The following is a 15,264-nucleotide window of genomic DNA, read 5'->3' on the forward strand; positions in this document are numbered from 1 at the left end:
CATTAATGATCTGTGTATTTCAACAAAGAGTCGAGCAGTACCACTTCATCATAAAATATTATTCCTATTTATAAGAAACGACAAAGCGGCAGAAGATACTTAGGAACACATGTTTTCATGCAGACCACTTTACACTATCTATCAAACAACTGTCGTCAAACTCCACGCGTCAACCCCCTTTGTTTCCTTAAATCCACTACTCATCCGCTCATTCCCTCACCCTTCCTTTTTTATTCTATTTTCATTTCAGTGAAGGACAAGAAAAAAATTTTTAAAAAAAAAAAGAACCCTCTGCAGCCATGGCTGAGCATCACCAGCAATTGCGCCGAACTGATGACATGAAGAATTTCTTCCATGAAAATGGACCCTCAACATCAAAAGTTCTTATGGTTGCCACCCTCCTTCCTGTTGGTGGCATCCTCCTCTTGCTTGCTGGTTTGAGCCTTATTGGATCCCTCATAGGTCTTGCTATTGCCGCCCCACTTTTCCTTATTTTCAGCCCTGTTTTGGTACCTGCTGCTTTTCTCATTGCGGGTTCCATAGCCGGATTCTTGACCTCCGGAGCATTTGGGATCACTGGACTGTCATCGCTGTCGTGGATTGCTACTTATATTCGTGGAAGCAGGGGCTCTATGTCTCAGGGGCTAGACCCAGTGAAGTGGCCCTTGCCGGACACGGCAGTGAGTATGGAGCAGAAGATCCAGAATAGGAGCCAAGGAGGAGGAAGGATCTCTGAGGGAGGCAGAGAACAGGAAGGTGGCAAGAGTAAGACACAAGAAGGTGGCAAGAGTAAGACACAAGAAGGTGGCAAGAGTAAGACACAAGAAGGTGGAAACAAGACTGTGGGTTGAAGTTTCCTATTGTAGCAGTCGGCTGATATGCTAGAAAGTAATCTATCAATTTTGTTGCTCTGTTCTGCTTCTATGCTTATGTCCTTGTGCTGCTCTATGTGGTTGTATATTGTAACTTGTAAGCAGCTCTCTGTATTCAAATAAATTCCTGGTCATTTTCTTTTCGTTTTCAATTTCTGGGTTATAATTCAAAGAAGTAGTACTATAAACGCTGCATCTCCTGCTATTTGTCTTCCATTTTAAGCTCAATCTCCGACAAGTTTTTTTACTGCCTTCTCAACATTAATCGCTGCTAAAAAGGTCTTAGGTAGTTTAGTGATTTATTTAATCTCATATTGCTGTTATATTATTTAAATATTATTATTTATCTAAAAAAAGGCCAGTGATTTAACTAAGAAACTTTTTATTAGTTATTAGATACAGTTTTAGATAACAAATTGTAGCCACAACTTCTCTGTCTTGGAGTAGATTTAGAAAATCGTAAATATGGTAGAAAATTATAATGAGATAATTACAATTACTTGTCTCCGAGGGTGTTCACTTTTAACAAAGAAGTTACAAAGGATTCTTATGAAGGTAAGTATTATAACAAAACGAATGGATGTAAAACTCAACTATAAATATCGGATACAAGAAGAGAGCACATAAATGATAAAAAGAAAAAGCTTTTTATCAACATTGTAATACGATTCTTTAACCCTCTAGTCACTTTGTTTTTGCTATAACAGTTAAGTTATAGAGAGGGTTAGGGTGAACAATGAACATAGATGGTAGACGGTGGTTCACCGCAGGAGTCACTAAGGATGATCTTTTGAGTTAGAAGTGGTATTTGAGTAAGGTGTAGGTTGTAGAGTTCAACTTGTTCTCTCCTCTATCTTGTTTCGGTGTTAAAATGAATGACGTAATTATGGAGGAAAGATGGCTCGATGCATAGAAAATATGCTCATCACATTACATATATAATAAGGGTAATTACATATTATTATTTACTATTATATATAATAAGGATAATTATATATTATTATTTATTATTATGATAAGTTTGTCCAAATTAAAAGGATAATTACATATTATTATTTATTATTATGATAAGTTTGTCCAAATTAAAAGTGATCTAATTTGGTTAAAATTTTATTGGGTTTTAATTATTAAATAAAATATGGGTCAAATATGTGTAGATACTCTACTAATTGAGTTCTAATCAAATTCTAATTAATGATAGGTTAATTAGAATTTGATTAGAATTAATATGCTACGGTTATAAATATTAGGGTTATGGTTCTTAAATTACACACAAGATATTTTTTCTAATATTCCATCATTAGGAAAGAGAGAGCAAATATTCTTTGAATTTCTTGTGTGCTAATTTGGAAAGATCAAATCACTAAGATCCAGAAAGTTTTAACTTCCACATCTAATTTTATTCTTGATTTATTCTTGATGATTTGACATGAGAGATACTGATTTATTAAGTTTTATTATAGATTTATTTTAATAAATCTAACATTCACTTCATAGCTACCCTCACTTTATAGCTGCAAAAGTTAGAGCAGCGAATGTGAACTCAATTAGTATCTACACACTATTGGAATCGACATGAGGAGATCAAGTGAGTAGTTTAGACATATGTCATTAAATTTAGGGAGAAGATGAATTAAGAGATGCTAGAGCTTTTCTCTAATATCTTTTTGGGAATATGCATGCCCATTTTATTGACGTGGTGCTCTAGTGAGATATTAATGTTATCCTTCTAGCAAGGCCACAAAGTGAGCTTAACCAAGTTCTTCTATGGTTAGGGCATGACAACTGTCCCCATGGACGAAAGGTAAGATAAAGGGATTTGGGTTGACTTGAATCTTGGTTAAGGCTTTTAGGAGTTATGGTGAGGCCTAAAGTGATTTTAAAAGGTAATGATTGTTGTCTTCTGTCATTGTGTCTTTGTATTAATTAGTTCCAAAAACGTGCTTGCTTTTCACTGGAATTTTTCAAAAAAAAAAATCTCTCTTTGAGTGTTGTTTCAATTTCTCATCTAAATATTTATAAATATGGCTTTCTTAGAGTGTCACTTCTCATATTCTGTAATCTTCTTTCTTTGTTTTTCACCAAGAAATCTTTTCTTCTTATCTCTTGTTTTTGCCTTTGTCGTCTTGGCTTCGAAAATAGACAACAATTCTTTGAGATTTCAAGCGAATAATACTTCCAAGTAAAGGAGAAGAACGATTATGCACCAACACTACAGCGAAGATGACAACCATGTTGCTATTGTTGTGTTTCAAATCTCTTCATTATAATATTATTTCTTAATTACATCAAGATCACAGGATGAGCTAAGTTACGATCAATGGGAAAGGCTTTTATTTCTGTTAGTATAAAACTCCGGTAAGGAAAAAACTCGAACACACGATCGGAACTCGAAAAGAAAAAGAAGATATAGGACAGGCTCCAAGGCGTGTATCAAGCCACTATCTTTAAGGTTATATTCGCCCCCACTTATCTTCAGTGTGCAAACGAGTTCCAAGCAAATTAACCTCGAGGATACAATGAAGCCAATGACTATTTGCGTTTTGCACTGACGAGAATAGTCCACTATGCACTGAGTAATGTATAACAAAAACTCAATTTCTACAAAGGATTTCTGCAGCAATACTTTGTAGAATAATCTAATAATATTAGAAAATGAAGGAAGCGAAGAAATAATATTAGAATTTGTTGACATGATTTTCAAATGAAATCTCATTCCTATTTATAGGAATTTTCATGTCTCTTCATAGAGACATCTTTCAATAGGTGTCTTTATGAATAAATAAATAATAATAATTATTCATTTAATTTTGTAACTATTCAAATAATATTTTTGAATAGTTATAATTCTTTTTTAAAAATCAAATGATATAACTTTTGACCAATGACCAAAAGTTTTATCTTTTGATTAATTACACCCATTCATTTATAGTTATTGGGATACTATAAATATTTGAAAATATTTCAACAATCTCCCCCCATTTTCAAAATATTTAGATTTTGATATTCTTGGAAATCAATTTGCATAAATAAAGGTGTCTTACGATTGAACCTTCACTTAGTGAAAACATGTTAAAGTTAATCGAAATTGTATGGTAGACTAAGCTTTGAACCAACTATTCCATTTGATTAACTGAACACATCTCACACAATGATTTCAACATCAGTCAATGCATAGTATCTAGGGACACTATTATAGCCATGTGTCTATGTCCTCTTTTCATGAGTGCTGTCAGAGCCAAGCCCTTAAGCTCCTAGAAGCGGCCACACTTCCACTCACATAGGTAGATCCCATCAAAAGTGTTCCCGTAATTATAACACTCTAACATATTTATGTTATGGGTCCATTAAGAGTACATTACTCATCCTTCCCTTATCATTACGGGTACCTAGCACTTTAATCTTAGGATGGATTTATTTATAGTGCTAACAGTCACATACTAATGATGTACTTTGTCTCATTGAACTCAAGACTTGACGTTATACCAAGCGTTGAGTCGAGTTTCCATCATGGGTGACTCTAATTAATAGGCTTGAGTCCCATCCCTCTTGAGGTCCTTTTTCCTGCATCTTTAGCAAGACTTTTTGTCAAAGGATCTGCCAAATTTTCACTTGACCTCACATAATTAATAGTGATCACTCCATCAGAGATTAATTGTCGGACATAACTATGTCTTAATCCAATGTGTCTAGACTTTCCATTATATACTTGGCTATATGCCTTTGCTAGAGTAGCCTCACTATCACAACGGATAGAAATAGGTGAAATTGGCTTAAGCCATAAAGGTACATCATAAAGCAAATTTCTTAACCATTCTGCTTCTTTAGATGCAGCGGCTAATGTAATAAATTCTGCTGTCATGGTGGAATCAGTAATACATGTTTGTTTTTTGGAACCCCAAGAAATGACTCCTCCACCAAGAATGAAGATCCACCCACTAGTAGATGCATGATCTTCCAAACTTGTAATCCAACTAGCATCCGAATACCCTTCTAAAACTGGAGGATATCCATTATAACACAATCCATAGTTAATAGTTTTCTTTAAGTACCTAAGTACTCTATTTAAAGCTTGCCAATGCAAACTACTTGGATTACTTGTGTATCTACTCAATTTTCCAATAGCATATGCAATATCTGGTCTTGTACAAGTCATTATGTACATAAGACAACCAATTAGACTTGCATATTTCAATTGATCAATTTTCCTACCAGCATTAGATACTAATTTTAATTGAGGATCCATGGGTGTAGATGCTGGTATACAGTTGAAAAGATCAAACTTTTTAAGCACATTTTCAATGTAATGTGATTGTGATAAAGCTATAGTGCTTTCATCTCAGGTTATTTTAATCCCAAGAATAACATATGCTACACCCATATCCTTCATAGCAAAGTTGTTTGACAAGAATTTCTTTGTGTTTTCTATTTGTTCCAAATCCATGCCAAAAATGAGCATGTCATCTACATATAAGCAAATTATAACACCCTTTCCATTATCAAATTTACTATATATGCACTTATCGGATTCATTTATTTTATAGCCATTAGCTAAAACAACCTTGTCAAACTTTTGGTGCCATTGTTTTGGTGCTTGTTTAAGCCCATATAAAGATTTAACAAGCTTACATACCTTATGCTCTTGTCCTGGAACAACAAATCCTTCCGGTTGCTCCATGTACACTTCCTCTTCCAATTCACCATTTAAAAATGCAGTTTTAACATCCATTTGGTGAACAACCAAATTATATATAGAGGTAAGTGATATTAATAGTCTAATTGTAGCAATTCTTGCTACTGGAGCATAGGTATCAAAGTAATCAATACCTTGTCTTTGTGTAAAACCTTTTGCTACCAACCTTGCTTTAAATTTATCAATGGTTCCATCGACCTTCATTTTCTTTTTGAAGATCCATTTACAACCTATTGGTTTGGAACCTGGTGGAAGATCAACTAAGATCCAAGTTTGATTTCCCATTATTGAATCCATTTCATCATTTATTGCTTCTTTCCCAAAAGCAGAGTCTTGAGATTTCACTGCTTCTTCAAATGTAATAGGATCAGATTCGGTATTATAACAATAAGGTATCTTATTGCATATACTTTCACCTTTTCCTTCTACAAGAAACATAATGAAATCTGGTCCAAAATCTTTGACCTTTTTATTCCTCTTACTTCTTCTTAATTCTTGACAAGATTCATCATTATTATCAATTTGTTTCAATGGAATCTCATTCTCATTTGAAGAATGAATCAATTGTTGTGGTTGTAATTGTCTTGATATAGAATTAAATCTATTTTCATCAAAAATAGCATCTCTTGATTCAATAACCGTATTAATTGAAATTGAATCATTTGGTTCAATTACTATGAACCTATATGCCTTGCTATTATGTGCATAACCTATAAATATGCATTCAATTCCTCTTTCACCTAACTTTTTACGTTTAGGTGTTGGAACTTTTACAATAGCTCTACAACCCCAAACCTTTAAATAATTAAGGTTGGTTTCCTTTTCTTCCATTGTTCATAGGGGTTATTTTAGTTTCCTTATTAGGAACTCTATTCAATATATGACAAGCTGTTAGAACAGCTTCTCCCCAAAAACCCTGTCCAAGACCTGAATATGATAACATTGAATTTACCATTTCAATCAAGACTCTATTTTTCCTTTCAGCTACACCATTTTGTTGTGGTGTGTAAGGGGCTGAAACTTGATGGACAATTCTAGTGAGTTCAAAAAACTTGGATTATAGTATTCTCCACCTCTATCCGATCTTAAGCACTTGATAAATGATTCACACTGAAGTTCAACTTCAGATTTATAAACTTTAAATTTATCAAGCGCTTCATCTTTTGAATGCAATAAATATACATAACAATATCTAAAACAATCATCAATAAAAGTAACAAAATATTTCTTTCCACCTAATGTAAGAGTATTATGCAAGTCACATAAATCACTATGTATCAAATCAAGCAATTTTGTTTTCCTTTTAACCTTAGGGAAAGGATTTCTTGTAATTTTAGTCAACATACAGGTATTGCATTTTTCAATATTATTATTAAAAACAGGAATTAAATCTAATTTATACATGTCATTCAATTTTCTATAATTCAAATGACCTAATCTATAATGCCACAAACAAAATGATTCAACCATATAAGCAGAAATAGTATTTTTATTCTTATTAATAATATTAAATTTGAACATGCTTTCATACATATACCCTTTTCCCACAAAAATTCCTCCCTTAGACAAAATAAACTTATCTGCCTCAAAAACAAGTTTGAAACCAAACTTATTCAACAGACTTCCAGACACTAAATTTTTCCTAACTTCTGGTACATAATATACATCATTTAAGGTTAAAACCTTTCCAGAAGTGAATTGTAGTTCAACAGACCCTTTGCCTTTAATTGTTGCGGTGGAAGAATTTCCCATGTACAAGACATTGTCATTTTCACATTGTGTGAACTTTGTGAACATGCTTTTGTCTTTGCACACATGTTTGGTTGCTCCGGTATCAATCCACCATGTATTATCATCTTGTGCCATATTAATTTCAGATATCATTGCAACGAACTTTTCGTTATTATCAGCCTTAGAAGATGATTTCTTTTTTAAAAATCGACATTCATTCTTGAAATGTCCCGGCTTTCCACAATGATAGCATGAGCCCTTTTGTTTCTTTTTGAACTTAGGTGCTCTATCAGTCTGATTGAACTTTCCCTTGAATGGTTTAGTAGTCTGTACTTCCTCCGTAACATGTACTTTGGCATTTTCAGAATTTAGGTTCTGATCTTGTTTTCGATACTCTTCTTCAATACGAAGATGATTTGCCAAAGCCTCAAGAGATATTTCCTCTTTCTTATGTTTTAGACTTCTTTTAAAGTCTTTCCAAGATGGAGGAAGTTTGTCTATTATGGAGGATACCACAATCATTTCATCCATTTTCATATCATATTGCTTAAATTGATTCAGCATCTTTTCAATATCACGAAATTGTTCCATAACAGAACGACCATCAACCATTTGATAATTATTGAAACAACTGACAAGAAATTTCTTACTTGTAACATCTTCGGTCATGTATCTTGCCTCCAATTTGTCCCATAATTCTTTAGCGGTGACGTCGTTTTGGTAGGTGTCGAACAAACCATTAGATAAACCATTCAATATGTGGTCCATGCACATATAATTAGCATTGTCCCATTTTTGTCATTCTCGGGTTGCAGCAACAGATTCATTTTCATTCTCTTCAGGTCTTGGAGTATCCAAAACATAAGCAATCTTCAAAGTTGATAACAAAAAGTGCATCTTTTTCTGCCATCGTCGAAAATTACCACCATCAAAACGATCAAGTTTAACAAAGTTGGAAGCCAACTCCCTTAGTGTTCCACTTTCATGTGTTGTGGTAGTCATCATGAAATATAACCTTAAAATTGTTAGTACAAAACTCCGGTAAGGAAAAAACTCGAACACACAATCGGAACTCGAAAAGAAAAAGAAGAAATAGGACAGGCTCCAAGGCGTGTATCAAGCCACTATATTTAAGGTTATATTCGCCCCCACTTATCTTCAGTGTGCAAACGAGTTCCAAGCAAATTAACCTCGAGGATACAATGAAGCCAATGACTATTTGCGTTTTGCACTGACGAGAATAGTCCACTATGCATTGAGTAATGTATAACAAAAACTCAATTTCTACAAAGGATTTCTGCAGCAATACTTTATAGAATAATCTAATAATATTAGAAAATGAAGGAAGAGAAGAAATAATATTAGAATTTGTTGATATGATTTCCAAATGAAATCCCATTCCTATTTATAGGAATTTTCATGTCTCTTCATAGAGACATCTTTCAATAGGTGTCTTTATGAATAAATAAATAATAATAATAATTATTCATTTAATTTTGTAACTATTCAAATAATATTTTTGAATAGTTATAATTCTTTTTTAAAAAATCAAATGATATAACTTTTGACCAATGACCAAAAGTTTTATATTTTGATTAATTACACCCATTCATTTATAGTTATTGGGATACTATAAATATTTGAAAATATTCCAACAATTTCTCTTTGTATTTGTTGGAAGGGGCTTCCTCTTGCCCCTTCATTCATGGTTTGTAGAGAGGTTTCGTGATTGTACAGTGTTATATTGTTGAAAATGGCCAACCATGCTAATGTTATGTTTTTGTTAAAATGCATAGTGCTATGATGATTTTGTTGAGTACATATAGCTTGTACGCATGCTACAGCAATTGTGTTGTTGCAACAACATTTTTTTTGTTTTAGTTGTAATGTAATTTAATTTTGGTTAAAAATGAATTTAGTTGTTGATGTTTTGATGGGTTTAGGTGATAAGGATAAGTCAGCTTATTCATGTGTACAAGCAATGTTTTAATAGTCCAATGCTAATTAGTGGAATTAGTTGAATATTTGGTGTTATATTTTAATTATAAGTGTACTGTTTTCATATTTAATGAGCAAGCATATCAGTTGTATAAAGCATATTATTTTTTTGCTGCACGTTTGTGAACAAATAAATTATGTCAAGCTTCTTGCTCTTTTGTTTTCTGTCTTGTTCTCTTCTTTTGCTGCTGTCAAAACCCAAATATATCTCTGACTCAAGGACTATCAGACCTTACTTGTATGCATTTTTTCTTGTTGTAAGAAGCGTTGAGGAGAACCTTCTTCAATTAGTTTTGAGAACATGTTTACCCTTACCTTTGAGGGTTCTCCTGGTGTATGTTATTTTGAGTCATAAGAAAATCTCTCAAAAGTATTGCTGAAATATTTTTCTTCTCTCTTGAGTTGATTCTTCCTTTATTTGCAAAACGCTTGGCTCCTTCGTTAGATAAATTGTCACCGGGACTTAACACCATCGTCTGAGTTCAAAGTTCAACAAGGTATGGTACTTGAGCAACTTTTGGAGGTTTTGTTTTAATGGGTGTAGCTCCAATGGTGCAACCCCAGAAAAAGCAGCTAGGCTTTTTTATATGTCGAATGATAGCATTTAGCATATTTTCAATCTGCTGCGAGGATTTCTTTGCAAAACTTGATTCAAGTACTTGAAAATAAAGATATCTCAATAAATTATCTTAAGTTATATTATTATAAGAAGATATAGAACTCAAATAAAAAATTGATTTACAATATATGTAATATGATTGTTAAAATAATGAAAGCAAATGAGGATTTTGAATACAAATTCATCAAGAAATATAGGTATAGAATAGTTGGCTAAAATAGAAATATCCAACAATGAAGTTTCTAAACTAATAGTTTAAACATCTAAAGGTATAAGTTCATCAAGATGCAAATGGATAGTCTTGCAAAAAAAAAAAACAGTAAAGAAAATGAAGTTTTACGGTATAAACTACAACTTATAATATAAGGATTTTTCAAATCTTGAAATTGATTATAAAAAGGTATGATGTTTTGTTGTGGTTGATGCAATAATCTTTAAGTATTTATTAATATAGCGGTTCATGAAAATTTGACTTGTGTCTAATGAATATTTAACTGGCTTTTTAAAATTTCTAAAGGAATAGAATGCTAGAAGCATATAGAATTTTTCAAAAAATTGTTAAATACATTTGTATAAATATTTATATGATTTACACATATATATGATAAAGTTGACTAAGTGAATAACAGTTGAAAAAGTCTAACATACCCGTATGTATTTTTATAAAAGGATCATGATTAGAATTTATTTTTAATAATTATTATTGGGACTCCTCAATAGATTATAAAATAATAAGTTATTTAAAAAAATATTTGAGATAAATAATTTTAGAAAAATAAAATTTTATCTAAACTAGTGGATCTAGCACTTAATGTATGAAATCTTCATATATGAATTGACATATACAAAAAAGATCTAAAAGAATTTAATATGAATAAGACATGTCTATTAAATACTCCGGTAATTATAAAATTACTAGATATAAATATTATTTTTAAAAGAATGATTAAAAAATCTTTTGATCCATTAGTGCCATATCTTAACTAGTTTAAAAATACCATATCATAGTGTTATAAAAGTATTGATGCATTAACAGTAAAAAAATTTATTGTATACAATTCTATTATCTTATTTGATAAGAATATCTTCTCATTTGAATATCAATTTTATTATAGGTTTCTTTTGATGCAATATTTAAAATTATCTATAATATATTTCCAACCATTAAATAGGAAGATAATGTGCTTCAATGCACTTGAACTTAAGTCTTCCTACATTAATAACAATATCAATGCTAATCGAGTTAAGATCCAATCGCTTTTTTATCAAACTTTAAATATTTGCGTTATTGCAACTATTATAATATTTATGATGTATTAAATCAAATTTTTGTTATGTTATTGCACAAATTAGCCAAAGAAGGTATAATTATTTATTCACAAACAAAAAGGGATAAAAAAAACATCAAATATTGGTGGTGATACCAAAAACAAAAGATAGTACCACTATTGGTATTAGCATTAGATTAAGAAAGGAGAAACAAGAGTCAGTGAACTTACTGACAAACCTACCTGCTAATGAAGTTTAAACCCTAACAAACAAGGATTGATTAATGAAAAGACAAGTTATTAAAAAAATCATCAGTCGGCAGACAAATGGTCAACGTGGCAGAATATTATTACTTGCTAAATCAGATCAAAGACGTTGTTTCTATATTCTTTGTCTTTTTTATTTTTAGAATTTTTCATATTATAAAGTTTAGGTCCGATTATTACTATAATTAAAGTTTTATTAAAATTTGTTGGTATAATATTTTTAAATTAAAAAAATGTTAACTCTGTAATTTTATTATAAAAAATGGTATTGAATTAATAAAATAATTTTGACAGAGTTAATAATTAAATTTTTATTTTTAAATATAAAAATAGAGAATTAAATTTTTTGAAATAAAAAAAGCTAAATTTTAAATATACAAAAAGTACAAGGAGGTAAAGCATATTATAACCTAAATATACAAAAAGGAAGTTTTTTTATATATAGAATAAAAGAAAGAATAACGGTATAGTCATATTGGAAAGAAGCCAGAAGGGGAAAATTTGAAAGCACATGATAAGGTTACCGTTGAGGATGAAAGTCCATCTAGAAATCGAACGGCTGAGATATGCTAGCCGTTAGTTTTAAAAATAAAAATGTGCCGACAATACATATATCATCCGCTCATTGCGTCTCCTTTTCTCTGAGTCAAAAAGCCTCACCTGCCCGATCAAGAAGTGCAAGACATACCTTCCATTGCTTCGCTGCTGCTCAGCCTCTCATGTTATTCTTTTGACTAACCTCTTTCTCCTTCTCCCACTTCGAACGACGTTTTGCACCATCGTCCGGCTAGTCGGAAACTCTTTTCACAAAGGTTCTTGAAAATTTCTCCTCCTCTTTTTTAATCTTCTTTCTTTATTTCTTTCAGTTTTAAATATTTCGACAAAAAAAAAAGAAAAGAGAAAGGGATTAATTTTATTTTGTATTAAAGGGGTGTCTTGATTATCTTTTTCTATAGTTTGGGGATATCTATCTTAAGAGGATTCTTATTGTTTGCAGTTGTTGTTGTTTGTACATACCGGAAATAATGGCTGGATCGGACGAAAACAATCCTGGAGTCATCGGAGCCTCCCGAAATCAAGGTGATTAACTCAACCCCATTTTATGTACCCTTTCTTTTAATGTTTAAGTAGAACTTCTAAATTAAAGTAAAATTTTGATAAAAAAAAAAGGGGGCTTACATGCTGGCGAAAGAGGGAAGTTCGTGGCAGCGACTGGGCAGAATCGAAGAGCATTGAGCACTATTAACCGGAACCTAATTGAAGGCCCACCTTTCCCTTGTGCAGTCAGTAAGAGACCTTTATCCGAGTGAGTACTTCATTAAAATTCTCTCTCTGTTTTACTGCTGAGAACTGATAAAAAGTAGATCCTTTTGAATTAATTATGTAATATGGGGAAGGGGTGTTTTGTCTTGGTATTTCAATGATCCAAAACAAGACCTTTTTTTTTTCACTTTTAAAACATAAATTTTTTCTGTTGCTCTATTTCTCTCAGCAGCATGAAATTGAAGTTTTGATAATCACTGTCCAACGATTTTTTTAATCTTGTCAGAAGAAATGCAGTCTGTGATAAGATCCCACCCATACCTCAGCATAGACCAATTACTAGGTTAGCACCTCCTTTTAGTTTAATGATGTCTCTTTTGATTGCCAAAACAATATCATCTTCTTGATCCTTTCTGTTTATGATTCCTTTTAATTCAGGAAGTTCGCTGCCCAGATGGCTAACAAGCAGCAAATGGAACCTGAGGTACCATTTTTTCACAATAAAAAAATTTTGGTATCATCCTCGATTATTCTGTCACGTTATATAAGTGGTTAATTACTCTTAACAGGAAATTAAGAAACCAATCCAGTCAGTGCCAGATTCAAATGAACATTGCAGCATCATAGATGTGGATAACTCGGATGTGCCAATGTTTGTGCAACACACAGAAGCTATGATGGAGGAGATTGAGCGGATGGTAGGGAAACAAACCTCCTTTACTTTTCTTTTCTTTTTTTTTATGGTTGAGAGAATAACATTGATTCTATGTGTCCTCTGCAGCAGGAGGTTGAAATGGAAGACGTGGATGATGATGATGATCCTCTTGTGGACATTGACAATTGTGATAAAACGAATCCGCTTGCAGTTGTTGAGTATATTGATGATTTATACCAATTCTACAAGAAAGCAGAGGTGATTCACGTGTGTGATTGCAACTTAAAAAGAAGTATTTTTATTGGGGTTGATTCACTCAACTTGTTTTTTTAATTTTTTGCAGTGTACTGGTTGTGTTCCTCCAAATTATATGGAACAGCAATATGATATTAATCAAAGGATGAGAGGTATCCTCATTGACTGGCTGATAGAGGTAACATACAGATGATTAGCTAATTTCCTTACATCCTTGTTATAGATGAATAACCCATCATTAATGAGAATAATGGGATGCCAGGTTCACTACAAGTTTGAGCTGATGGAGGAGACCTTGTATCTCACGATCAATCTAATTGATAGGTTTTTAGCAGTTAAGCAAATAGCAAGGAAGAAACTTCAGCTGGTTGGAGTAACAGCCATGCTTCTAGCCTGCAAATATGAAGAAGTTTCTGTTCCTGTTATTGAGGATCTGGTTCTCATTTCTGACAAGGCTTACAGTAGGCAAGAAGTGCTTGATATGGTTTGTAATTTAAACCCTTTTTTTGCCTCATTTAATGATTTGATGGCTCAATAGGAAATAGAAATGACATAATGATTTGTAGGAGAAACTGATGATCAACACCTTACAATTCAATCTATCGGTTCCTACGCCGTATGTGTTTATGAGGAGATTTCTCAAAGCTGCTCAGTCAAACAAGAAGGTACGGTGACAAGGAACTTTGACATTTTTGCATCTATTATGCAAGTATCCAACAATGTTTGAATCTGAGATGGGTTTGTTGAAACCTTGCAGCTTGAGCTTCTGTCATTTTTCATGATCGAGCTTTGCCTAGTTGAATATGAAATGCTTAAGTTCCCACCTTCTCTGTTAGCTGCTGCTGCTATTTTCACTGCTCAGTGTAGTCTTAGTGGGTGTAAATATTGGAGCAAGACCAGCGAGTGGTATACTACCTTCTCGGAGGAGCAGCTTATGTAAGTCTCTTTGGGTTCTTTGTCTGTCTCTTTGTTGTTGTATTTGCGATGAAACTAAGTGTAGCAAATTTCATCTGTAGGGAATGCTCAAGAATGATGATTAGGTTTCACCAGAAAGCAGGGACAGGGAAACTTACAGGCGTACAAAGGAAGTACAGTACATCTAAGTACGGTTATGCTGCAAAAACAGAGGCACCAACTTTTCTATTGGAGGCTTAAAGTTTCTAGCACAGCTTGCTGCTTAGCATTGCCATCCATTGATAAAAATCCAGCCTAACTAGGAATTGTGCCCCCTCCTGCAACTTAAGTTGCCCCCTCCCCTTGAGTTTATAAATATTTCATTTCTTTTGAAAATATTGTAAAAGTGATTACATGGTTTGATATTTCATTTCTTTGGTCCCAACTTCATTCTTTTACGTGTCAATGCCACCATCCATCATCACTAACGCCAGATTTTAACTTCTGCAAATTCCTTCAAATATTTTATGTTGTAAGCGAAAGTTGTTACCATCGGTGCCCATTTAAGATTATCCTTGGAACGAACGTGGTGTTAGGATTGACAGCGAGCCAAAAGCTTTAGACTTTTTGTAAAGCTGGAAAAAAAAAGTCGCAGATATCCGTTGCTGAAGCAATAAGAGGAACAAAGGAGAAATTAAAAAGTAAATGAAAAGTTGTCATTGCTGGGGCACATAAAGTGATTCTCAGCT

At 32.7% G+C, this 15,264-nt stretch overlaps 2 protein-coding genes across 5 annotated transcripts; both read left to right on the plus strand.

Annotated features, from left to right (window-relative positions):
- The first annotated feature begins 215 nt into the window (after nucleotides 1-215).
- On the plus strand, nucleotides 216-1,024 carry LOC107957627 (oleosin H2). The gene has a single exon (XM_016893173.2). The coding sequence runs from the start codon at nucleotides 300-302 to the stop codon at nucleotides 849-851; it is 552 nt and encodes a 183-aa protein (XP_016748662.1). The 5' UTR covers nucleotides 216-299; the 3' UTR covers nucleotides 852-1,024.
- A 10,895-nt stretch (nucleotides 1,025-11,919) lies between these two features.
- Nucleotides 11,920-14,960, plus strand: LOC107957625 (cyclin-B2-4). 4 transcript variants are annotated; one of them, XM_016893170.2, is made up of 12 exons: nucleotides 12,032-12,260; nucleotides 12,446-12,528; nucleotides 12,619-12,754; nucleotides 12,998-13,054; nucleotides 13,150-13,195; nucleotides 13,281-13,409; nucleotides 13,493-13,624; nucleotides 13,710-13,799; nucleotides 13,884-14,105; nucleotides 14,188-14,286; nucleotides 14,379-14,557; nucleotides 14,638-14,960. In XM_016893170.2, exons 2-12 carry the CDS (start codon nucleotides 12,474-12,476, stop codon nucleotides 14,774-14,776), a joined length of 1,284 nt encoding a protein of 427 aa, XP_016748659.1. In that variant the 5' UTR covers nucleotides 12,032-12,260; nucleotides 12,446-12,473; the 3' UTR covers nucleotides 14,777-14,960. The 4 variants fall into 4 exon arrangements, with proteins under 4 accessions (XP_040968048.1, XP_016748659.1, XP_016748660.1 ...); XM_016893171.2 differs by having other exon boundaries at nucleotides 13,496-13,624; XM_041112114.1 differs by lacking the exon at nucleotides 12,998-13,054 and having other exon boundaries at nucleotides 11,920-12,260.
- The last annotated feature ends 304 nt before the right edge of the window (nucleotides 14,961-15,264 follow it).

The sequence above is a fragment of the Gossypium hirsutum genome, chromosome A05 (genome assembly GCF_007990345.1).
Source record: "Gossypium hirsutum isolate 1008001.06 chromosome A05, Gossypium_hirsutum_v2.1, whole genome shotgun sequence".
In the NCBI taxonomy this organism is placed as follows: domain Eukaryota; kingdom Viridiplantae; phylum Streptophyta; class Magnoliopsida; order Malvales; family Malvaceae; genus Gossypium; species Gossypium hirsutum.